General features: G+C 36.2%; 1 protein-coding gene across 1 annotated transcript; it reads left to right on the top strand.

Moving 5' to 3' along the window:
• On the top strand, positions 1 to 27,821 carry LOC129717436 (protein mab-21). The gene is made up of 2 exons (XM_055667323.1): positions 1 to 1,242; positions 27,119 to 27,821. The coding sequence occupies exons 1-2, from the start codon at positions 495 to 497 to the stop codon at positions 27,466 to 27,468; spliced, it is 1,098 nt and encodes a 365-aa protein (XP_055523298.1). The 5' UTR covers positions 1 to 494; the 3' UTR covers positions 27,469 to 27,821.

Genomic DNA, 27,821 nt, shown 5'->3' with positions numbered 1-27,821 from the left:
CGTGCCGTCAGTGGCGTACGAGGCGTTGCATCGATCAGTTGGGTTCGGTCGTGTCCCCAACGGCGGGTGTGCGTGCGTGTAGTAGATTTCCCAGATTGGCCAGACTAGTAAAACTGTCGACCTGACCGTTGTTGCTGCTGCTGCTGCGGATGGGTTTCGGAGTCACTGTGGCGGCGCACGACGGCACCCTAATTAATCTTGTCGGTTTTCCTCGGGGTTGAGTCGGAGTGGAGTCGCGTTCTGTGATACTGTGGGCAAGCATTCGATGTGTTGAAGGCAAGTGAGCGAGAGCAGCGGCACGTGGCCATACTTCCTTCGCTTGGTCTGGTGTAGTTTCGACCCCGGATGACCCGTGGCGATCAGGAGCTGTTATGGTGATCTAATAAGTGCAAACAATGTCATACCTCCGAAGAAACAAGTGATCAAGAGTGTGTGAAAACAAGAAGGAAATCAATCGGTGTGTCCACTTTAAGTTTAGAAGCGAATCGTGTGAAATGTTGGTACCCCCGGAGATGATTGCCGTGCAATCGAAACTCATCTACCAGATGAACAAATACTGCGCCGATCGGGTGCAGGCCCGAAAGGCTCAGATCCACAAAACCATCCAGGAAGTATGCCGAGTGGTGCAGGACGTCCTGAAGGAGGTCGAAGTGCAGGAGCCTCGCTTCATATCCTCTCTTAACGACTACAACGGCCGGTTCGACGGGCTGGAAGTGGTTTCCCCGACGGAGTTTGAAATCATCATCTACCTCAACCAGATGGGAGTGCTAAACTTCGTGGACGACGGAACACTGCCCGGCTGTGCCGTGCTAAAACTAAGCGATGGCCGCAAACGGTCAATGTCGCTGTGGGTGGAATTTATTACCGCTTCCGGATACCTTTCGGCGCGGAAGATTCGCTCCCGGTTTCAGACGTTGGTAGCCCAGGCGTGCGATAAATGTGCCTACCGGGATTCGGTGAAAATGATCGCCGATACCACGGAGGTTAAGCTGCGGATACGGGAGCGGATCATAGTACAAATTACGCCGGCCTTCAAGTGTGCCGGGCTGTGGCCACGGTCCGCCTCGCACTGGCCACTACCCCAGATACCGTGGCCCCATCCGAATATCGTTTCCGAAGTCAAAACTGAAGGATTCGATATGCTGTCGAAGGAGTGCATCGCGCTGCAGGGCAAGAATTCCGCCATGGAGGGCGACGCGTGGGTGCTTAGTTTTACCGAGGCGGAAAATAAACTGCTGCAAGGTGGGTTTGAGTTTTTTGTTTGAGGGTTTGAGTTTTTTGTTTGAGGGTTTGAGTGTGGTTGAAAGTACGGGAAAAGGTGAAGCAAAAAAGAACGGAAAAATTAGTGATAAGTTGGTCTGTTTCCGCAGCCGTCGGTAAAACAAAACTCGTGGATTGATTTTTCTAGTTATGCATGAAGTGTAACATTCCAAAAACCTATCGCAAATGACTCTGGAACCGTTGAAGTAAGAAAACATACCAAAATGGTTTTAATCAAAACTAAGGTTTGCAACACAGAAATAAGCTCAAACCGTTACTTAATACATTATCTAGGGTTGGGTTGCACAGCTATATCAGTTGTTATATATCATTCGAAATAGATGCGTTTTCTGAGCAAAAAGTGATTTTAAAACCATGTGTATCGTTGACTTTCAATTTTTGAATGGAGAATAAAAAACTACTCGAACTCCATGAAATGACAGTTCCAACAGATTCCGGGCAGTTTTCATTGTTCATTTAAAAAGCAATGGACAACAAAAAACATTTTTTTAAATCACATTTTACTCAGAAAATTACTCTCTTTTATAAAATCTTAATATCAAAAAATGTGTAAAACTTTACAACCCAATTGTTGACTAAACTAGTGTCATGACTGCTTGAGAATGATTCTTACTCATCTGAATTGCAGGTTTTTTGATAAGTACCACCCTACAATTACTCGATGCGTTCGATTATTAACCCTCGGTAAAACGAAATTCGAGATTTGAATTTTTTCGTTACGTAGGTACAAGGTGAAATATTCCTGAAACCAATCGAAAATGACTCTGGAAAAAATCCGCTACAGTCAGGAAGCATGACGAAATGGCTTAAATCAAAAATAAGATTTACAACACAGAAATAAGCCTGAATTATTCTTATTCTAACGCGTTTTCTGAGCAAAACCTACCTACTCGGAATCCATTAATTGATAGTTCGCCCATGTACCAATTGTCATCCAATAAATTCCGAGCAGTTTTTTATTCTTCATTTCAAAATCGAATCCTTTTACTCAGAAAGTTGTACTCTTTCAGCTGATACATAAAAATCAGGAAACTGTATACAAATTTACGACCCAATGGAGCGCAATGGAACTCATTAAGGGGTAATATCCACCAAATGCTCAAAAAAACAAGGCTTTTTTAATGATTTTTTTAAAGGACATATGAGGTGTAAGTAGGGTGGTTTACCGGTAAAACAAAAACCGGTAAAACCTATAGTTTTTTCAATACCGAAATACCGGTATTGGAGAGGCGAAAAAACCGGTATCTTCGGTATTTTTCTTAAAATTGAAAAAAAAACTTGTCACAATTTTCATAAATCATTGTAGGGCTAATGAATGCTACCAACTTAGGTAGGCGTTAAAAATCATATGACGGTGTATATAATAAATACATTTACACAAAAGCAACATTGAACATAAATTTATTTACTAAGTAAAACAATCTCTATACCCACTCATACTTACAGGGGCAACTAGTGAGTATCGAAGCTACTAGTCAACTACAAATTCTGAAAATCATAGTTTGAGGCAGCAATCACAATCATGGTCGCGAAAAAACGCAAGTCATTATTCGTTTTGTGCTATTTCAAGGTAAAACTAAAAAAATGAGATAAAAATATAAATTTGGATTAAGAATTTATTTTTTGTTTGGCATCTCCGTGTGCATTGCACAGGTTGAACCAAGTTATGGACAAGTTGCTCCTGATACAAAGTGTTTACAGGATGAAATAATCAATCAATAAAGAATTTCATCCTAAAAATACTGTTTCGAACTGTTCAAACAGACAGATCCGAATAGAGAAGTATTTACCTTCGGTTCCTTTGCATTCTTGTCTGATCATCATTTTATTTTCTTCTTCATTCATTTACTCTTCTCAACAGTTTCAGTTTTTCTAAGAATTTTGAAGTTATTCACTAACTTAAAACTATGTTTGGCGATGTGAAAGAAAATTGAAATAAAAATCTGCATGTTTTTTTTTTGTTCCCATGAGTTTCGAAATTATGTTCTTCGTTATCATATCACACGATTCATTCATTGAAATTTTCCAAACACTGTTAAATGTATCTGGATCGTATACCACAAGAGATCAAAACAATGGTCGCAGTGCACATAGGAGTATTACAGTCAAAAAGCTGACCAAAATACGAAAAAAATAATTTAAGTGTTCCTCGTGCTATTGATCCTTTTTGCATTCTCTGATACTTACTACATTGTATGCAGCCCATCTTGAAATTTTCTGAATTGTTTAAAAACGACAGTAACCATCATAACCTTGGTATTAGTTAGAGCCCATGAATAAGTCACAAAATGTTCTACGAAAAATATAAACTTCTACTCATGTTATTATAACTTTAAAGTGATTCTTGAGCGTCAACGGAGTCGCTTTAGTTCACAGTTTCGACAGTTTCGAAATATGACAAATTTGGTATAGCTTAACCCTTAAATGCGCACGACGTTGAAAAATCATCTGAAAACATAAAATCTTTGTTTAAGAGGTTAACTGCTCTAAAATCAACCAATATGCATAAAAAAATTGAAAGATTTACTTTTTAATGTGCAAATATTACCATGTTGTTTTCAAACAACACTGTGACTTTATCGCAGAATAAAGTCGAAACAATTACTTTTGTTAACAGTAACTTTAAAATTGACCTTTTGTTAGTATAATTACTGATAATTCAGACATTTCCACTAACCACTAACCTTATTTTAAAATTTATTTACAAAGACAGTCAGCACCAGTCGGGAATCTCGCCATGTTTTTTTGAAGTAGAATACTTCTCTCAGGAAGTTCGGCTACATAGGGATGTGAAATGAAAATCTAAAACCGAAAAAAGTGAAAAATATGTCCAATTTCAAATGCTAATAAATCGGTTAGTATTCGATGGATTTCTTTCGTTCTTGTAGCAATAGATTGGAAAAACTTCTAAGATTCTTCCCAAATGCAGATAATTGTAATTTTATTTTTCAAACTATTGTACTATTGAAAATAGTCAAGCCTTGTCAAAGCGAAAACTTCGGTTTCTGATTGGTCGTTATATGATTGTTTCCCAAGCACGGTCGACAGAATCATAGACCTTTCCATTTGAAATGTGCTATTTGGCCTATATAAGAGCCTGTTTTACCCGAAGCCGCTCATTATAAGGCTAGACTGCAACAACAGCAGTCCTCCCTTAGCAGCAGCAGTGGATACAGCAGCAGTAGCAGTGCAGCGGACAACGGCCACAGCTGTGGTAGGGCAACGGATAGCGGAGCGCCTCTCAGTATCAATAGCAGGACCAGGTGATGCAGGGCAGCGGATACCAATGGCAACGGAAGCGTTCACTACTGTGGCAATGGGGATAGCGCAGCGGTTGACGTTGGTCTCAGCTTCTATATAAGCAGGGCCAGCTGATGCAGTGTGGCATTAGTGAAATGCTGTCTCTGAGCGATTGCAGGCACACTAGCAAATGCATTCAATGAAAAAACGTTCTGGAAAGCTTTTCAGTGTTTATTTTCCCCCGGAATACTTTATTTGCACTGCCAGTAATAACGCAAAGATGTGATCGGCATCAGACATTGAATTAAACAACAAATTGTCCTTTTCAGGATGGAATAAAAACCTAATTGAAGAGTTAATATTTTCTCTTAAATCAATTTACACATTCAAGAAATTTGGAACAGATATATATTTGGTTTCATCTCCGTGTCTCAGAACGTACTGAATTATCTTTTCCTTCAGCCATGAGCACAATATCCGAAAAGCTTTCATTATCAGCATAGAAAATAATTTTTCGCATAATTAAAATTCAAAAATTATCAAGTCCAAATCATGACAAGCAACTATATTATTGAGAATGGTCAATCCTTGTTGAAGCGCAAAATTCGATTGATCTGATTAGTCGTTAATATGATTGCTTCCCAAGCACGGTCGACAGAATCATAGACCTTGCCATTTCAAATTTGCTATTTGTCTGTATAAGAGTAAGGATGGGAATTATCGACTGAAATGGCTATCGATAATTATCGATGGTTTCCTAATTCCTACAACTATCGATTGGTTTTTCATCCCTATATAAGAGCCTTTTTCAGTCGAAGCCGCTCATAATAGTTCTGCTTTTACCCATGCTGAGCAACCTAAGCTGAACAGCTAAAGCCCTTTGTCTCCCCGGGACCGCCGTTAGGCATTACTTCAGGGAGAGGGCCCGTCGTGCTTTTTGCACTTACCTTCATAATAGTTCTAGACAGCGACAACAGCAGTCTTCCCTTCAAAGTTGCCAATGTTCCAGTTTAAACTGGATTCTTCCAGTTTTTTTCAAGTGATCCAGTCAAACACTTTAATCCCAAAATCTTCCAGTTTTTTTGTATATCTGCCATTTTTATCCAGATTTTTTGGAGGACACTCAAGCTCCGACTGGTTTGGAAATATTTTTAGAACGTAAATTTTGTGGATTGATATGCAGCATTTTCAGTATTGTATTTTCTCGCACGAAACACGGCCAAATTAAGGATGTGTTGTGCATGGTTGAGATGAAAAGACAAGTAAGTTCAGCTTTATTCTAAAACTAACTAATAGGTGTTATCAGATCATGAAGAAAAAAAAATTGCAATGATGGGTTAATGTTATATGAAAATAGAAACAATCTATCTCAAAGATTTTATATACAGGCGGCATTCTTCAAATTAATTTCAGTTGCGTAGCAGTTTAAAAATTGTTCGAATTCACAGATGTAACGTAAGAAAATGTTGCATCAATTAAAAAAGCTTTATTTTCATGATTTTGCGATAAACTGCTTGCGCAATTTAAAATTTTGCTCCTTTCAATGAAAATTTTCAGTTTATAATTTCAACAAAATGTAGCTGTATTTAAAACTTATATTGGATTCAATAACCATCACAGAGAAGCACTCTCACAGTTTATTTTTTCGGTATTTTGTATTTTTTTTCGGAATCCATGTTGGCAACTCTGCTTCCCTTAGCAGCAGCAGGCCGCGGATAGCGGCCACAGCTGTGGCATGGCAATGGATAGTGCACTAGTTGCAGCGAATCTCAGCATCGATAGCCGCTGGGCCAGCTGATGCAGGGACAGCGGATACCAATAGCAGCGTATAGCGGCCAAAACATTAGCAGGGCTACGAATAGCGTAGCAGTTGCAGCGGGTTTAGCATCGATAGCAGCTGATGCAGTGAGGCACTTTAGTGAAATGCAGTCTCTGTGCGATAGCGGGCACTAGTAAATGCATTCAATGAGAAGTTGACTCATTTTGACAACACATAAGCCGTCTAGTTTTGAGTGTTAAATCAGCTTTTCACTGTTTATTTTATCACAAGGAATACTTTATTCGCACTGTCAGTGATAACGCCAAGATGTGATTGGTATCTTATCCGATATTAAATTGAACAACAAATTTAAAAATAACTGATACGCAAGCAGCCGGGTTTTCTTGTAAAAGTATTCTACTTCATCCTTGCGGTCGTGGCTTTGCACACAACCCTCATGTGATTTTTCGTTTATGAGATTTTGACAGCAAAAATATAAACAAAACATTCAAATACAGTACTTCCAGCTGTTGAGTTTTTTTCGTTAGAGTCAAGAGAGCTGGTCTAATGAATTATATTTCTAAAAAATACTAAAATACGTATATTTTAAAACGTTTTTAGTAGTGTTGTTTTAAAGCATTTAAGGGTTAATCATGAAATTGTAAAGTTGGTCGGAAGCTTCACATTCATGTCGGCCAAGGAAAGGATTGATTGCAGTGATCGAAGCAAGAGACGCAAAACGCAAATGCTAAGAGAAAATGTACCATTGGATGAGTTGAGTTACGCAGTTAACATGACTCAATTATCTACTGGAAGCACTGTTGTTTCCAAAATATTCATATCCTTTTGAAGCGAGTGATTTAAAAAACGCTTTAAAAGTAGCAGAATCAATTATTGGCAAAAAAGTATTCACCAGAACAAGCTCTTACTATATTTGTACTTTTTTCGAATTTCAGAGTGATGGTGATCTAACTTGACGAAAACTTGTTAATAATAAGTTTTTATGTCTAAATATAAATTTTAATAGAGATAAAACCACTTTAAAACATATTAGAAATGTAAATGATAAACAATGTAAATGATAAACATTTCTAGAGGTCCTATCTGCTTTCATCGTTTTTCCGAAACGTCTTTTCATTTTGGAAATGTTTAGCTTAAGAAACTCTCCCAAGCGTGTTTTTTGTTCAGATGTAATCCCACCGCTATCAACTTGTGCAAATAACGTGTCAAAAAAGATGTTTAATAAGTTGCGGTGATTGAATGAAAGTGACCGATCGAAAAATCGATCAAAGCAGATAGACCTTTTGAAATGTTTCTCTAGATTTGCTATCTGAAAACTCATTAAAAAAATTTTGGCCAAGTTTTTGTTCTACGTACTCCTATGTGCAATGGTCTAAATCTTACAAAAAAAGCTGGATCGTAATTAAGCATAGGTACTCATAAATGCAAAACCATAGTTTTGCAGTGACACGTCCATAGATGCAACCTGAGACGCTGAGCAAAAAATAAATTCAAAATCAAAATTGATGTAAATTTTTTAGTTTTATTTTAAATAGTACAGTGAGAATAACTTGCGTTTTTTGCGGACATGATTGTCATCACTTCCCCAAACTATGATATTCGGACTTTTGTAGTTGAACAAGTAGGTTAAAAGAACACGAGTCGCCCCTGGTTTGCATAAATCCGAAAAAAATGAAAATACCGGTTTTTTACCGGTTTTACCGGTTTTTCGAAAAGTCGGTAATACCGACCACCCTAGGTGTAAGGTATTTAAATAACATATCGATGAATTAAACAACTCTTGGAGAATAGAAAAAAAAACTTCTATTGCTACTTTTTTACAAAATGGCGGCTGTGCAGCGATTGCCGTGAACCGCTTTTTTTTGAAGTTCTTCCGCGGCGAGCAGTAGAAGTCGTGCCCAACTCCACCTATGACCAAAACAAAAAAATTTTCATTATCTACATACGTATCGCTAGTGAAGTACACATGACTACATTTTTAGAATTTTTCTTCGTAAAACGGCAACGGTTTGGGAAAAAATTGCTTTTCGACAAATAAAAATCGACTTTAATTGTTTATAACTTTTGTTGTTGTTCTTTTGAATATAACTCACAGTTAAAAAGTATAGAAAAACTCAAACAAAGAACGTACACCTCGAGAACGGCTGATCGACTAAACAAATGGAAATTGTGAGTAAACACGTGCTGTAGAGACGTTGTAACGATCGAAACTTGATGCAGCGATCTCTTTACTTCAAATTAGAAACACGATATCGATCATAGGTAACTTCTACTAGTTTACAAAGCCTCGAAATTAACCCTCTCCCGCTCACGAGGTTTTTCATGATTTAAAAATACTTAACGGGTTAATTTGGGCAAAATACTTCGTAGACTTATTTAAATTACTGGGAAATGTTATATTTTAAAGTAAAAAGTTAAATTTGACATGGTGCTCCAGAGCACCTATGAGCATACAAGGGACTTATTTTTAATACACGAGAAAATTTTTTTTTGGCGAAATTTAACTATTGAAAGCAGTTATTTAAAAATTAATAAAAATAAAAGAGAAACAATGTAGTTTTCGAAAAAAAAGACTACGTTTACGACCATTTGATTGATTTTTTATGATGGAAAATGAAGAAAAAAAATCTCGCTTTCATTATGCAAAGACATTACACTTCGAACACCAAAAGAGTGTAAATTGATCACGTTGATTGCGTTAGAAACATCTCTACGCACCTTTAAATGCTGGCCAATATGATATTTCATCGTAACGGATATTTTTAGCCAGCATACGTTGTAAATTTTTGTCTTCTGTATGCCCAGTGGTGCTCTGAGGCACCATATTCAAATTTATGGGACAAGCGAATTAGAATGAAAAATGCTAATTTGGTGTATTGTTACACTCAATAGACAATAGATCTACGTAAAATTTATTGACGTGGGACTACGTCTTTGTTTACTATACTGAGATGCATTCTGTAAAACTGGAAATGAAACTGGCAAATGTTGCGTCAGATTTCAAACGCTAATGACAGCATAACCACATGATGGATAACAACAACCAATATGTTGTTGGATAGATAAAATGTATAACAATTTTGTAATATGCTAGTTATCACTCTAATTTCATTGCTAAGCGGTGAAATTGATAAAAAGTTTCAATTACAAATTTACGCGAATAATGAACCAATTACATGTGAGCATTCCTAGCACAGACGACGTGAATGGACACCAACCGTTCCCTGTGATATTCTCTGTATCAACATCGAAAAAAAAATTGACAGAGTCTCCCCGTCCCAATAGGTCAATTTATTTTTCTTTCCATGAGCTTAGACTAATATGATGTCTCGAAGGTAAAAGTTTTTCGAAAAGTTTGAAACAATCCCCATTAATGCACAATCCCTAAACCTGTTGTCAGAACGTGATAAAAACTGATGTCTTGAAAGAAAACATGCCAGTAAAAGCAACAGTACTAGTGGAGCAAAAAGCCGCAGGTCTCTCGTCGTCTATGATTGCAGCGGTACTCTTCTATTCGTATATTTCAGCGGTACACTTCCGTTCGTAGTGCAGCGCGCGGTACTGTTCGTATTGCAGTAGTATACTTCTGTTCGTACATTTCTATTCGTGTGCAATCGAGGAAAAACTGCAATGCTGCTGCTGATTGGAAGTTTATCTCATAAATATGATTACCATGAATTACTCAACAAGAATTGTAGATTTTTGCAACAATTACAAGTCATGTTTATTATATATTATATTCGATATTCACTAAATAATCGTGACCGGATAGTATCGAAAGATTGAATTCCCAAATACAGCCGAAATTCGTTGGTTGGAACACAACTGCCACCCAACTAGCGAATCGTGTTCGTAAGTTGGATGAACTGACAACTGGGCAAGTTTTGCAAAAGGGGGCGCCGATTGTTTGATTTCCTAATTTCATTGCGGTAAAACTATGCCAAAGAAAATGAACTTTGCTCATCTATCTTGCTGCTGTTGTAAATATTTTATGTATTTGATCAATACTTTTTCATACAAAAATTCCAACGAGAAGTAAAATGATGAAGCGCAAGCACATCACTCTGCTTCTTGCCTAAAAAATGAAGGATCGCTACGCTGGATAATTCCGGTAAAGGCGTTGAAAAACAAAAAAAAAAACAAACAACCGAACAGTAAACCTCTAAATTACACACAAAATGTTGTAAATTCATAACATACTTTTCAAATTACGCGATTGATTATGTCAGATATGATCTGCATGAAGTGTCCAGTTAACAGCGCTGAGAAACAAACTTATTAGTGCTGAATGGATTAAGCGTAATAAGCAAACATGTTTACAAATTTTTACAACAATAAATAATATAATTTTATTTTAGTAATTTTTTTTTTCACTTTTCGGGCCCCTGAAATGCATTTGAATGACGTTGAATTCTGACATTAGAGTGCTTTTTAGTTGGGTGACAGCCCAATTAGCGAACACCCAACTAACGAACCTCCAAATCATCACTGTATACAAATTTATAGAAAAGTAAGAGCCGGTGAATGCTTGTGAATTTTTGGTCCATTTACTAAGATTCATTCCGAATTCTTTCTTACATTTCAAAATTGTTAGATGATATATTATTATTCTAAGCTTTACCATATTAAATGTTTATTAGCTGTCTTCGTAATACAGCGAATGAAATTGTAGGCTTTTGCTGAAACTTGTTGATAATTTTGTTTAACATATCTTCTTATGTTTGCCAATTAATGAACTTTTGTAAGGGCTCCCATATTATTTTGAAAGTAAGATATATATTATAAATTTGATTTAATCAGAGTGAAATAAGACAAAATCCTACATTATGATAACGTAAAAAATGATCACGTAAGCATTATTGAATTCGGTTTTTATAGGATATAGAGTTAATTCTGACTTTGACGCATTACGAGAAATTATACAAATTTCTACACATATTTCTAAAAATAGATTGCCAGGGATGGCTGAAAATAAAAAAACGTAAGTCACCGAGCAAACACATTGATTCTGTCTGCGGAATCTGTATATTTTGGAATAAAAAACCCCAAATTACGGTGTTTAGTTCCACGCCACCATTTCATACAACCCTAGAGCTGTATACCTTGTAGTATTTCTAACACTAGTGTATGCAGTGAGGATTTCACTTGCTCAATCTTGCGGCGCTAATATCAGCAGCTGTTTTTCCGGCTGCGGTTCGAGCAAATTTCCAATAAGAATCAACCGTCTTCTTGCTGCGGTGATTGGTTATACAATGAAGACTAAATTTCTTCATGCTAGCTTTTATACGTGACTACTGAGAGTTAACTTTTTGGTAGGCGTGTCTTTGTGCACTAGAGTGAGTAAAACAACAATAACAAAAAAGTGAATGTACTTATTGGGAACTTTTGGTAACATTTAGGGATGGGCGAACGGCTCAAGAACCGTTCATATGAACCGGTGCTTAGAAAAGAGCGAAAGAACGAACGGCTAACGAAAAAGAATCACGGTTATTTGAGTGCACCAGAACCTGACGGTTCGCGCAAAGCCGAAGTTTACCTAGACAACACGAACTGTCAACGCTCGTGAATCATTGTGAACCATGACCCGTCATATGAGTTGGTTCGAAATGGTGAGTGGCTCTGAACCACTCGTTTTGCCCACCCCTAGTAACAGTCTCCTCCATGGTTTTTCGTATCTCAGTAAAACGTTGTTATCCTTTTTTTGACGTGGGACTACGTCTTTGTTTACTATACTGGGATGCATTTTGTAAAATTGGAAATGAAACTGGTAAATGTTGCGTCAGATTTCAAACGTCAATAACAGCATAACCACAAGATGGATGGGGCCATCCATAACCACGTGGAAAGCTTGGGGGGGGGAGGAGGGGGGTTGTGTAATATCCACGGTCCTTCCAAAAAAAAAAATATATATATATATGGGCATTTGTCCACGGGAAGGGGGGGGGGGGGGTAAATATCGTCAAAAATCTATCCACGTGGTATGTGGATGGCCCCGATAACATTAACCAATATGTTGTTGGTTGGATAAAATGTAGAAAAATTTGGTAATATGCTAGTTATCATTCTAATTTCATTGCTAAGCGGTAAAATTGATAAAAAGTTTCAACGACAAATTTACCCAAACAATGAACCAATTACATTCGAGCATTCCTAGCACAGACGACGTGAACGGACACCATCTGTTTCCTGTGATATTCTCTGTATTAATATCGAAATAAAAATTGACAGGGTCACCCGTCCCAATCGGTCAATTTTTTTTGCTTCCATGAGCTTAGACTAATATGATGTCTCGAAGGTAAAAGTTTTCCGAAGAGTTTGAAATAATCCCCATTTTTTGAACAATTTCAAAACCTGATTTAGTGCTTTCAGAGCCTAATAAAAACTGATGTCTTGAAAGAATAAATGCCAGTAAAAGCAACAGTACCAGTGGAGAAAAGAGCCGCTGCACAGTGGTCCAATAAGGCAAAACGTGGAACTTAATTCCATAGCGCCTTTCACCTTCATCCTAGCTTCATAGTGTCTTCGGAACAAATGTTTGTTTGAATGACCCGCATAATTGCAAATTGTCAAAAAACGTATAGGTTAAAAAGGGGTAAGTGGAGTCACGATGTCAATACTTTTCCTTAAAGTTAAGCTGAAGTACTATAAACTCCTTTAGGTTCCATTTATCCCAATCCACCCATATTAGAGAACGGTGAGCATATGTTACAGTAGGTTTTCATATATCAATAATAATAACTTTTTTGTGTTAAGAGATAGAGGAATGGTTTATTCGGCAAAGTTTTAGAACGTGCAAAAATATGAAACTTTGCTGAACAGACAAAATCCCTATCTTCATTGGGTACAGAGTTATAGAGTATATTCTATAAAAGTTATTAAAAAATTAGTTTTTTGTGGTTAACTTTTGTTAGTTACATTTTACATTAACACATCGTTCATAAGAAGCATTTGGGTGTACAAAAAACATGTTTTTGTTGAAGGTCACACATCTCCAGGACTTCTCCTTACAAAGTTATAGCATGTTTCAGCTTATTTTTTCGATAACTTTACAACGTTTAGAATATAGATTAGGTAGATTGGGACGTATGGAACTTATAACAGTATTGAGCACTCGAGCTGAACTTCGAGAAAAAGTAGTGACATCATGATTCTACTTGCCCCTTTTTACTTTATACGTTCTTAAAGTTATCAAAAAAAAGCTAAAACATGCCAAAACTTTGTAAGGAAAAGCTTTGAAGATGTGTGGCCTCCAACAAAAACATGTGTTTTATATGCCCAAATGCTTCTTAAGAACAACGTTTCATTGTAAAATGTAACTAACTAAAGTTAAGCACAAAAAACTAACTTTTAATTAACTTTTATAGAATATACTCTGTAACTCTGTACCCAATGAAGATAGGAATTTTAAGTGTTTAGCAATGTTTCATATTTTTGCATGTTCTAAAACTTTGCTGAATAAACCATTCATCTATCTCTTAACACAAAAAAGTTAGTATTATTGATATATGAAAACCTACTGTAACATATGCTTGCCGTACTCTAATATGGATGGATTGGGACAAATGGAACCCAAAGGATATTTATTTAATTTTGTCTTCGATATTCACCAAATAATCGTGACCGTATAATATCGAAAGAGTAAATTCCCAAATATACACATTTATAGAAGAATTAGAGCCTGCGAATGCTTGTGAATTTTGGTTTATTTACTAAGGTTCATATAGAATCTCTTTTTACATTTCGAAATCGTTAGATGATATATTATTATTCTAAGCTTTACCATACTAAACGTATATTAGCTGTCTTCGTAATACAGTGAATGTAATTGTAGGCAAATGAAATAATTGTCAAGCAAAAACCAAAAATGGAATTGTTGATTGCTACGATTTTTTGCTGGAACTTGTTAATAATTTTGTTCATCATAGATTTTCCTGTTTGCCAATTAATTAACCTTCCATATTATTTTGAAAGTAAGATCCATATTATAGATTTGATTTAATTAGAGTTGAATAAGACAAAACCATTCATTATGATAACGTAAGTGTTATTGGATTTGGTTTTTGAGGATATAGAGTTAATTCTGACTTTGACGCATTACGAGAAATACTTGGTGCTTCTTCAACAAGCACGATATGCTTGTGCCTTGTCAAATACATGTTGTTTACACACAAAAAATACTACAGGCATAATATCGCCAAATATAAACGATATTCTTTCGAGTGTTGTTGAATATATTTCAAAAATTGATTTCCAGGGGAGGCTGAAAATAAAAATACGTACAGTCGCCGAGAAACACATTGATTCCGTCAGCAGACTCAAAATATGAAGAGGATAGTCAAAAAGTTCAAATTTTGCACGTGTTTCCGAAGTTCGATTGAGCTGAAATTTTGCATGAGAACTTGTTACGAGAAGATTTTTAAGCAATACCGCTAAATGAAATGCGAAGGTCAATTTTATCTATACATCCCCTTGCTTAAATCAAGCCTTTCTGGATAGACGCTTCTAAAATGGACACATTCTCTACGAATGTACCAACAAACCAATTTTTAAAATGCATATTCCAGTAATTAAACATTTTTGCTAGATTACATAGTATTTGATCTTTCAAACACATAACAGAAAGTGTTTAAGAGACTATACATTTGTATACTTTTTTTTTTTACACAAATGTTGGATAAACTGCCGTTGTGAATTCAGCCATTCTACGTACCGTGCAAAAATAAACGTGCACAAAAAACCCGTTATTTGGAAAAGACGTCGTAAAAATATCGTGTAAAAAAATGTGTGAAAATGGAAGTGTGTAAAAAACAGCCTACTATACTGCCCCTGTTTACATAGTTGACGTAACAACCAACACCATCATTTCATTAACCCGACAGTGGTCCCCGTGGTTCTGTGGTTAGCGATGTCGGTCGGCTAGCTCTCCCACACGGTTGTGATATCGGGTTCGATTCCCGATCAGGTCGAGGATCTTTTCGAGCTGGAAATTTTCTCTACTCAGCACTGGGGCACGGTGTATCGTTGTACTTATCCTACACATGCAAAATGTGCCAAAAACAATATCGATAACGAATTCTCTCAACTAATCTAGTTGATCGAGACCGCATAAGCCCTCCAGGCTTGCGTGCGATATTGTTTTTGTTATTTTAACCCAAATCATTATATTGAAATACAATTTCAACAAAATAGTCTGTCAATTTTATGAAGATTGATGTTTGAATAGAGGCCCCATGGATTATACGAGTTTGCCCGTGGTGATTGGCCCAGAAAAATCGCTACGCCAGTTTTTGCGAATAAACATGCATTTTTCTCGCAGATTGTTCGCATATCTAGGCGTAAAAACTCGACTACTTCCTACTCTGCCTCGCAGTTGAATCAGTTTTATCAATCGTGTTTCGGTCAAACGTCAGTTATTGTCCATCGGCAGTTTCAATTAGACAAACACGCACAAACACACATATAAACACACACACACACATACACACACACAAACACATGCACAAAGCTTTACATTTACGCTAAGGTGGGTAATCGTTACATGGAAAAATGCAAACTCGACAGCACAGAGCCAGGACAAACTTTTTTTTTGTTCAATTTAGGCCCCAGACAATGCTAAACCTGCCGGATATGGATTACTCGTGCCTCTTATTGGTGCATTACATATGCATGTACATAAATTTGTACCAAAATAAGTATAGGAGAACTTTTTCGCATGTTTCTTCCTAGAATGCTATCGATCAATCCACTTCCGGTAGTGTCAGGATTGTTTGGGGCCCCAAATAGAACCATAAAAACTTTCTGGCAAATCGGTTAAATTTACCCACATAAACACACACGTTTTAATTATTTCATCTGATGCAAATATCCACTAGTAGGGGGAAAGGGCACGGTGACTTTAGACCTTCCTGAGGCTGAGTGTTTTGTAAAAATATTAATATACAATACAAGAATTCAATCCTCCTTTCCCCTTTCCATGAAATATTTGTCGAATTAAACGATTTTACATAGACAAACAGACAGTAGTTAGACAGTCGAATAAAACGACTTAACATAGACAGTTGCATCTTGTATGGAGTGACGCCAGTTCTGCAACCAATTTGCAGTTACGCCAAAACGTTTTTCCAATATTTCTCAAAAGTTTCAGAACAAAATAGTTTTCTTTTCGTTTGCAGTGTATTTATCTTAGGGAAAGGAAGTTGAATCAACGAAAAAGTGCGTTTTGGTAATTTTGGCTCTTACGTCAACTATGTAAACAGGGGCAGTATAGTCTGTTGCAGTTACTGTTACTTATTGTAACTGTTTTACGCGAAGACGGAAAATCGTGCAGAAAAACGTGTAAAAAACTCGCGTTATTCAAATAACGACGTAAAAGAAACCGCTTTTTTTGGAAAATCGTCGTAAAAAACATGTAAAATGAAACCGTGTAAAAAAGATTTCGAGATTGTTCATAATACATACGTCACCTATGAAAAGAGTTACTCTAATCATACCTCACATTCCTTCACTGAGAATCCTCAAATATATCAAATATTCATTCCTAAACATTTAACAAACTTGTTACGTAGTTTATAAACAAGCCATAAACCAAGCTCATGAAGTAGCAGTAGAAATATTCATATAGAACCAGTTTTTGAACTGTTTCTTATAAAAATATCAAAGAAATATGCGATAAGTCTTGGAAAATCGACTGATTCATATTTTCGTGACGTTTCAACGAAGCGTGAATACCCCTTGCTGAAAAATGAGCTTTGTAATGCCACGAAAAATAAATGCTCCTCAAAAATATATGTTACCAGTTGGCGTCACTCTAAACACGGCAAAATGTTCAGTTATTATTTGTTGTAGAATCGTGGAAGAACGTGACTTTTCGAAGAAAAGACCCGGCACCTCAATTTCTCGCGCGTTGTAACGTCCCACTTTTTTATCTTTCCCTAATGTGATATAAACAAAGTGTACAAATGTCTCATACATCATTCTTATTGGAAATTTTGTGTACTTTTTGAATCTGTAATGATATTGAAGAGTTTCTTGAGAAAAAATCTAAACTATTCCAACAGAATAGTCAAAACGTTGTTACATTCCCTTGTAGGAGCTTATGACCACTGCTACCATTAGTTAGATATATTGTGGTATGAACGTTGTTACATTACGGTAGATTGTGTCAATGGCAATGTGTGAAAAATGGATAGAATAATTTTTACTTTGGATTATCTGGCAAACGAAATCTCTTAGCGAGTCCCAAACTTTTCTATGTTCAACTCTTGTGCTGTACTATTTCTTTTTACCGCGTGAAAATTGACGAAAGTGCGCTCTAACATTTCACGTGAAAATTACGTGAGCGACTTCTTTGTTTAAATTTATGATTTAATGGATTCATAATTTTTGCCTTTCTCCTAGAAAGGTATAGCAATCACTGGAAAAACCAAAGGTATAATCCACTTCAATCCACTTAGTTTGACGAGCTGAGCATTTTCTGTATGTGTGTGTGTGTGTGTGTGCGTATGTGTGTGTGTGTGTGCGTATGTGTGTGTGTGTGTAACGCTCTCCCAGTCTCACTCGATTTTCTCAGAGATGGCTGGACCGATCTTCATGAAATTAATTGCAAATGAGAGGTCTAGTTGCCCCATGAGACCCTATTGAATTTCATTGCAATCGGATTTTTAGTTTAGAGGTTATGTTTAAAAATGTAAAAATCACGAAACATCATTATCTCAGAAACTACGCAACCGATTGTAACAAAACTGATTTTATATGAACGAGATACTTAAAAAAATCCTTATCTTTTGAGTTTCATGAAGATTTTACGTGTGGTTCAGAAGTTATTCGAAGAAACGTGTTCTTAAGAGTGTTTAATCTCACTCATGTTTCTCAGAGATGGCTGAACCGATTTCCACAAAATTAATGTCATTTGGAAGGTCTAATTACCCCATAAGACCCTATTGATTTGTTTTGCAATCGGACTATTACTTTGCCTGTTATGTTTAAAAGAAATTAGTGTCAAATGAAAGGTCTAGCTGCCTCATAACACCCTATTGAATTTCAATGTAATCTGTCCGTTACTTTGTCTGTAATGTATCAAAATATGAAAATCACGAAACTTCATTAGCTCAGAAAGTACACAACCGATTTGAACAATATTGGTATCAAATGAACGGGCTAGTTAAAGGTTAACTGATGAATTTTATAGTGATTAAACACGTGGTTCAAAAATTGTGAAAAGAAATATGTTCCGGTGACTTTTAGAATTCACTCGTTTTCTCAAAAATGGCTGGACTAAATTCAACAATCTTAGTGTCAAATGAAAAGTTTGGCTTTCCTAGAGGCTCCCATTTTATTTGACTATAATCGTATTTTTATTTCAACCGTTATGTATTAAATTATAAAAACAACGAGAGTCTATTACCTCAAAGATCACACGACTTATTTGAACATATCTAGTGTCATTTGAACGGGTTGTCTCTCAAACTCACAAGTAAGAAATTTCATAGCAATTAGATATGTGGTTCAAAAGTTATGAAAAGTAACGAAATTCAAAGACTATTTAAAACTGTAACTGCTTTGATCAAAACATATGGCCTCAACAAAATTTAAATTCTGTATTGTGCTATTCGTACATTCCCGGTATTGATCGTGATTGAAGTGTATGAAATTCAAAGTCATTTCTTTTATTTCAGCACGAATATTTTACTCCTAATGAATATTTTTTTAACTTTTTGCCTTTCTCCTAGAAAGGTATAGCAATCACTTGCAAAACCGAAGATATGGAAGTGTTCCAAAGGGCCGAATGGCATATATCACTCGACTCAGTTCGACGAGCTGAGCATTTTCTGTATGTATGTGTGTGTGTGTATATATATGTGCAGATTTTTATTTTCACTCACTTTTCTCAGAGATGGCTGGACCGATTTTAATGAAATTACATGCAAATGAAAGTTCTAGTTGCCCCATAAGACCCTATTAAATTTCATTGTAATTGGATCTTTGTTTTAGAGATTATATTTAAAAATGTAATAATCACGAAACATCAATATCTCAGAAACCACACAACCGATTTCAATAAAATTGGTATCAAATGAACGAGCTATCTTAAAAACACTTAACTTTCAAATTTTAAATAGATTGAACATGTGGTTCAAAAGTTATGAAAAGAAACGTCTTCAGAAGACTGTTTAATTTCACTCATGTTTCTCAGAGATGGCTGGACCGATTTCCACAAAATCAGTGCCATATGAAAGGTCTAGTTACTCCATAAGACCCTATTGATTTTTTTGCAATCGGACTATTACTTTGCCTGTTATGTTTAAAAATGTGAAATCTAGCTATGAAAAGAAACATATTTCGAAGAATACATAAACTCACTCACTTTTCTCAGAGATGGCTGAACCGATTTTCACGAAATTAGTGTCAAATTAAAGGTCTAGCTGACTCATAACACTCTATTGAATTTTACTGTAATCGAACTGTAACTTCGTCTGTAATGTACCGAATTGTGAAAATCACGAAACTTCATTATCTCAGAAAGTACACAACCGATTTGATCAAAAGTATTTTCAAATGAACGGGCTAGTTAAATGTTAACTGATGAATTATGACTGAACACGTGGTTTAAAAGTTTGGCTGCCCTATACGTTCCCATTTCATTTAATTATAATCGAACTAAGCAACCGTTATATATTAAATTGTTGATAAAACAACAAAATTCTATTATATCAAAGATTACATGACTTATTTGAACATAACTAGTGGCATACGAACGAGTCATCTCTCAAACTAACAAATAACAAACTTCATAACAATTTGATATGTGGTTCAAAAGTTATGGAAAGAAAAGAAATTCAAAGGCTATTTAAAACTATACCTGCTCTGATCGATATATGTGGCCACAATATAATTTAAATGTGGTATCGTACCATTTGAATGTTCCCGGTATCGCTCGTATTTGAATTGTTCGAAATTAAGAGTCATTTCTTTTATTTCGCTATTTCTCGAGCATTTACATTACGTCAAATTTCATATTTTATACTTCTATTACAACATCATTATTTTAGAACCCAAAAAGTGAATACATTTATTGGATTGAAGCGTTCATGTAAATCTATTTTTACAAATAATAAGTTTGAATGAGAAAGGCTGGGTCTGACCGCTAGGTGGATTAATTTAGGTTTTTTTTAAATTCTGTCCACATGGAGGTATCTCGGTAAAAACATTAAAAAACGTCGGAAAACCCTAAAAACTATTCTAGAACATAGCAAAAAAAATTTATCTCACTTTTAGGTGAATAATTCAAAAATTTGCCCTTTAAGATCTACGAAAACTTTGTCGAATACACTTTAAATGCTACAAATGGCATTTTTATTCTCAAAAGGCTGACGATCACGTTTTTTGCGTTTCAAACCACTGTGCGTTGCTTTTCGGGTAACGGTATTTTTTTCGATTTTCAAAAAACTGACAACGATAAAAATACAACTGTAAATAATAGACTCTAAACTATTTCTACCCTTATTTTCAAGACAACACACTCAATGGGTAATTTTCTACAGCGTTTTTCCCGTGAAGCAATTTTATTTGGAACACCCTTCTCAAATTCTCAAACTCAAACTCAAATTCATTTCTTAACTCATATTTCTTTTAGAGAGCAAGTAATGGCCCTATAACCATAAACTAATCATGTAATTAATCATGTAATTAAAAATAATCCATATTTTGCACATTCGGAAAATATCTTGCTATCAATGTTGTTTGATGATAGGAAAGAGGTGCGCAACTCTGCTATCAAGAAAGTTTTACGATATCGAGACAATGTTGAAGACCCATCGGAACTTAGAGAATATAAAAAACTAGATATAAACTTCCATTGCTTCGATTACACGAAAATGATCGATTTGACTGATAAAAATAACGTATTTGAACCACCATTCACGCGAATCATTCCGTATGAAACATTGATAGCATATTTAAATGAAGATGATTCACCATTTACTGATCCGCATATTCCATTACATATACAAGGAACGGAACAACACGTTCAACTGCTAGCGTTTCCAAACGAGTAATATCGGAAAATGTAGAGGCTGTTATGGAGGCGACATTAGAGAGCCGTGCGAAATTGCCCTGTGTTGAAACCAAAAAAGACTTCAAACAATAATTTTTTAGTTTCTTTCCTATGTTCTGATCGAATAAATTTTTAAAGAGAAAACAAAAATCCAAAAACAAAAAAAAAATATTTTTTTCCTAGAAACTTCATTTGTGCGGAAAAATAATAGCCATTTCACTGATTTTTGTCATATAAAGTGCCAAAAATGGTGAATTTTTGATATTTTTTATATTTTTGTATGTGAGACCCCCTAGGGAGGTCCCAGGAGGGTAACACTAGCATGGGTGGGTCGGTCATACATTTGGACTCGATTTGGGCACTCTAAATGGGTCAAAACAGGATTTTTTGAAATTTGACCTTTTGGGTACCTACACGTTAGTACAAGGGACATCAGAATTCATTTTAGAGGTATGGTTTTTTGAGCAAAGTATCTTATTTTGATCTCTAGAATCCGAAAATCAATGCGCCTAAGCGATTTTTTGATCCCCTACAAATCGAACCGCCCTAGTGTAGACTAAACTAAACAGAATAAATGCCTCTTATAGTAAAACTGGCCAGACAATAATAGTGTATAATAATAGCATAATAGTTCTCTCCAGGAAATTGTAATTATGACGTGATCTTGGTAGTAGGAGCGAGGTTTAGAAACATACACACAAGCACGGAAATGATAAGCATGTCACCTACTCTCTTACTCTCATGGTCCTGAATTAAACTTAAGAATGGCGAAACAATGCTTCTTTAAAAGATTAAAAAAACAGAAATAGAGAAACAGCCCCGAATTGATCTCTGAATAAGAGGTAAAAATAAACAATGAACTGTTTATCACAAATACGATAACAGTATTCAGTAACTCAGAAGGAGACACTTTAACTACCGTCTCCGAGGTGGCATAAGGCCACGGGTGTGAGATTGAGCCAATGCTCTTGTATTTTTTTTGCAAAATTATAATTTACGGTAACTTAACCATCATTGTGACACGCTTTGGATCAGATTGTTTGCTTAAATGTGGGCATTACAAGCTGTGGAACAAAATCGTATGCTTTTTGGCACGATCTCCCCCACGGACGGTACTCAGGTCCCATGTGTTATGTTGCCGTGAGAATGCGTTGATTTGTGTAGCATGTAACAAACAAAACAAAAATAACAAAATTTTTCGGTTTATGTATTAACAAGTCACGTTCCATTGATTTAGACCAAAAGCACTAAAGAAATTCAAAGAAAGGCCACAAAGACAAAACTGAACTATCTCAAATCGAGCTCAAAGCTCCGAAAAAACCTTTCAATTCCTAAAAGGTCCATTACCAAATTTAGAACAGTTGAAAACCGCCTTTAAAACAAGTATTTTTTAAATGTTGAGAATGTTGAATCCTCAAAGCTCTTCATTTTGATCGAAAAAAGAACTTCATAATTTCTCGCTTTAAATCTTTGTTTTTTAGTAGGGTAGAGCGGGGCAAGTAGGTTACAGAATAAGTTGGACAATGAGAATATCTTCGAATCTACGGTTGAAAAAAATCATGTGCCGTGCTGGATCGAAACCCGTACAGTATCGAAATCCGTACACTTTGATGTTTTTCTTCAGTTTTTAGCATTATAAAAATGAAAATTCATATGATAGTTACATATACATGTCCGGTGAGCTGTTGGCCTTCTGTTAAATTAAACTATGCGCCAGTAGGCCATGAAATAAAAATATTAAAAATGAAAAATCAATCGTGTATCGGCGTCAGTTGTCATTTCGTTGTATCGTTAGAGAATTTACTAAGGAAACGTTCTTCAGATAAAAACGATTTTCAAGTGGGACATAAGTGTTTTACTCTGTGATTCTTTTTGAAATTGATGGAGAAGGTAAGTCTTTGTCATTTTCGAGCTGTATATTGTTTGGTAAATAGTGTAAATTGTATTTATTCAACAAAAACTGTGCCGTACGGATTTTGATTCTCGGTAATTGCTTGAATCGAAATCCGTACAGCGTGTGTATCATGCATATATTGTTGAACTTTCTTCTTGTTTTCAGCATATAACGGAAGAAAACAAGTATAAATATACGGCAAACAATTTCGAAGGAGCTGTGACTGAGGTGCGCAAGGAAAAGTCGTACCGGGAAGCTTCGAGAGGTTCCGGCGCTCCGGTTATTACGAAACGCTTCGAAAATTGCTCTATTCCAGCTGATATAAAAAATAGAAAACCGTGTTGAACTTTAGGAACCAATTGATCCTAAAAATATATTTATTCGTAAATTTGAAGATAAATTATAAATAAAAGATGTTCATTTTTGTACCTCTATATCTATACAGATTTTGATCTATTGTTGTATGGACTTTAATCCAGTTTAATCGCGTGTGTGCGGATTTCGATTCAAAAGTGTACGGATTTTAATTCAGACAAAAAACTGTGTACGGACTTTGATTCAAAACATGTTCTATTTTGACACGATTTGTTCGAGTTTCGAATTGATTTTAATCGTTTTGCTTGAAAATAGTGATAAAATATAAGTAGACCTTTAAGTAAACATGTCAGTTCAAAGCAATATGTGATTTCTTGATTTTATATTGATCGTCGAAGATTGTCATGTGCTTAGGTGTACGGATTTCGATCCAGCACGGTAATATAGGTGATATGTAGCAGATAAGCAGAGAATTTAAACGACAAAATGAAGTACAGTTCTAATTAGGACGTATAATAAATACAGCTTGGTGCCTCTGCTTAGCAAAACCATTTATACTAAAGTCGCTTTTTACGCAAAGGATACGTACCGCGTGCTTTTCTCATGGTTTGGGATTTCGGAAAGCGAACGTATAAACAAAAACATTACATTGACAGAGATCAAAATCAGAACATGTATCATATACACAAAAATCGTTTTGTTTCGGTAAACTTCGGTTTCGGGCGAACGATCGGTTTCGAGGCGCTCAAAAAATCGCTCTCACTTTCGCGAGCCGGTGCGTATCAAAGGCTCATGTATCCCTAAAAAACAGCCAATAGCGAGCCTTGTTGTCGCAGAAGTTACAGACGCTGGTGCCAGTAACACGAAACCGAATGAATGTGAATAAAACCAGAGTCATAGTTAAATGCAAAATGTTTTTAACAAATCTAATGTTTTTGTTTATTGTTAATGATAGAATGATGTTTTCAAATTACCTGATTCATGAAAGTGAATCGATCAGACAATAATTTTCGTTATTTTGTACGTACCCAACTTATCAGTATTGGCTGCTGGTTGCACTGTTTTAACGATGTCAGCCTTCTGAACATCGGTTGATGCTTTATGCGCACATGCGTTGTACTGGTTACAAATTTAATCAGTAAATGCGCTAATTTCGCTCACATATGATCTGGTTACGCACACTACAACTTTTTCGTGTTGTTTAATTAATAAAGTTCAGTGTATATATTCCAAATTTCTTTATCGTTTCGAATTTTGCGATATTTCAAAATATTGAGATAGTTAGTTCCAGTGTTAAAGTTAGTGTTCGGACCCTTGCCTCGGCGCCTTGGATACCTCGGAATGTTCCTTCGGAGGTTTAATTTTTTCCACTGGAATCCGATGGGAATAAAATACACACGCGGTCGGTATCGAAAAGCAATTTTATTTGACTGAACAAAAGCCTTTTATTGCGGCGTAGAAAAAATACGATCGTAAGCGGGAAGATGAGCGTATAGCAGAAAAGAAATTTGCACTGTGATATGCCTTATCACAACTACTAGTTCCCCCGTGCAGTGAGCAAAGAGAGAATCAATCAGAACCATGAGAATTTATGCTGCACGGGGGGTGCTCGGATTGAGCTGATCTATATACCTAACAGTTAGTTTTGAATTTTCAGTCGTATTAGCACAATTTTGGAAAAAAATTGAACTTGCAAAACCCTTCCAAAATCGAAAACAAGTCTCGGAATTATTTTCAGTAAAAATCGATATCGTTGGTTCGACTTGAAGTATGTTAATAATTTCTGGGGCGGTCTTTGAGCTTCATCGTAATTTTCTCGATGCGTTTTGGTGTTAAAATAAACATCTCTTAAGAAGGTTTTCTGTCAATGAAAAACATTGATTTTAGGCCAGTGGAGTTTAGTAAAATTGATTTTTAACTTCGTTTTGCACGAATTTATGATTTATTGTGTTCGCAAACCACCAATCACCAGAAATTACCTTTGAGTGAAGCTGCTCTACAGCTGTTAACCCTCTAATGCCCAAGCCCGTCCTTAGACTAGATAGAAGGTGTGACTTAGACTTCCTCATCCAGACGAGAAATGAACCCGCAATCTTCGATGTCTCCGGCATGGTGTTTTGGCCAGTTAACCCTATCCCCACGGAGAGAAATCAGTTTTTACATCGAAAAATGCCATTTAAACTCTTTTTACTCGACAACCCGCATGCATAATTGGCACCAACTTTATTGCATGTTGAAGATCAATCTGTATCCCTAACTGCTTAGAATATTTTCATTGTGTGAAATTTCAAGTATAGTTGTTAAACTGTTTTCAAAGTTTATATCTCAGGTGATGCCATGTCACCCGCGGGGAATGGGTTAAACTACTGGGAAGGTAATCTCCCCGAAGAATAACATCGATCATCTTCTACTATTATGTTCCAAACACGCCTCGATCATCCCGTCTGAATGAGAAAAAGCTTCTGTAAGTCTAAGTCAAACCTTCTGTCCTTGTTTGTTTTTCGCATTCTCGTAAAAACAAATATATTGCCTAATTTTTAAAACTTGGTTTAACTTGTCCACCACAAAAATGCAATCCACTGTCAACAAAACCTGCACAAGAATCTTGGAGGTTTTAAATAATACAATAAAGCTGGTTCATTAAGCAGACAGTATGTGAAGTAGATAGAACGAAAATTAAGCGAACTGGAAATATGATACAGATTTGGAAAAATATACCGCATCCCGACGGGAAGCTGGTTCGAAATAATTCAAAAGTATTTTTCATATATTCATAACTTACTTCTTTGAGGTACATCAAGTTAACGAACAGAGTTGAGATTCACGATCCCAATATCAAGTATTGTTGAACGAAGCTTAGTCTACGCTTGAAAATTTGTGTAATACAGTTGAATCACTCGAAAAAGAATCCACTTTAAGCTAGAACATTCGTATATGTGGTCATAACTCCAAACCAGAGATCAAAATTCCACAGAAAAGACATTTATTTTATCTGCAATTTAACAGAGTGCCTGTCTCATGCAAAACTATATCCAAGTGTCACATAGAAATAGCTTCCTATTTCAACTCATGATGTCGGTTGTCTTCAGCATGCCGTTTTTGTTATCAAATGAAATTTTTCGTTATCAAATTGTTGTACGTGAGAGATTCCCTGAAACTATGCGTTGCGATTGTCTGTGCGTTTGTATCGTAAATCTTTCACTTTTTTTTGCCTTTAGTTCATGCACAGTACTGTGTGTTTATAGTGTTTCGATATCTTGTACTAAAAACGGCTGATAAAATCCAATTTTTGAGTCAGCTTCAATTATTCCACGAAAGTAACCCCGTGCAAAAATTGATACTAACACCCTACCCCTGAATCTTTATATCAATTAACAGTAAATTTGCTGCATACGAAGAACAAACAACTTAATTAGAGCAAACGCTGAAAACCTAATCAGCAATGGCAACTAGATCTGTTCCGTTTTCATCAGTATTCCATGAACAAAAACTATCGAACTAATAACCGTTCCTAATCACTAACGTTCTTTGTTTTGACTTCCCTTACCTCCAACAGGTGGCTGCCGGCGGCGGTGCCTCAGCATACTGAAAACCCTCCGCGATCGGCACCTGGATCTGCCCGGCAATCCGGTCTCGTCGTACGTGATGAAAACCCTGCTGCTGTACGAGTGCGAGAAGCACCCGCGCGAGATGGAGTGGGACGAGAACTGCATGGGCGACCGAATCAATGGGATTTTTCTGCAGCTGATCTCCTGTTTGCAGTGCCGGCGCTGTCCGCACTACTTCCTACCGAACATGGACCTGTTCAAGGGCAAATCGCCGGGGGCGCTGGAGAACGCCTCCAAGCAGGTCTGGCGACTGACTAGGATAATGCTCACCAACTCGCGGTGTCTCGAGGAACTGTAAATCGTAAAAGACCGAAGACGGGCTCGGAGGTTTGGGCACCACGTGCATTCAACAATTCAGTGAAATAAAAACAGAAAATAACTCAGTCAGATGAGCGAACTGAAGTGTGCTTCGTATTTCGTACTAGTTCAAGTCCTAAATTATAATAACCTATCTCAGTATACTCCTACACGATAATAAAAAAAAATACTAGAACAAAACAATCGCATAAATTTAGCGTAACCTTTGTCTAACCAGCGGGAGAAGTTTACGTATACCTACTTGTAGCAAGTAAGATAATAACTTTAAAACTCTAGACAACAACAAAAGGTACTGAAAAAATTGCATGTCAAGAAAAATAAAACAATTTTACT

The sequence above is a fragment of the Wyeomyia smithii genome, chromosome 1, assembly GCF_029784165.1.
Source record: "Wyeomyia smithii strain HCP4-BCI-WySm-NY-G18 chromosome 1, ASM2978416v1, whole genome shotgun sequence".
NCBI classification, from domain to species: Eukaryota; Metazoa; Arthropoda; class Insecta; order Diptera; family Culicidae; genus Wyeomyia; species Wyeomyia smithii.
This window is presented reverse-complemented; position numbering and strand designations above follow the sequence as displayed.

Excerpts from the sequence above, each read along its gene's own strand:
- LOC129717436 (XM_055667323.1), top strand. The coding sequence starts at position 495 with ATGTTGGTACCCCCGGAGATGATTGCCGTGCAATCGAAACTCATCTAC. Across the intron at positions 1,243-27,118 it reads GGAAAATAAACTGCTGCAAG|GTGGCTGCCGGCGGCGGTGC; the intron begins GTGGGTTTGAGT and ends TACCTCCAACAG.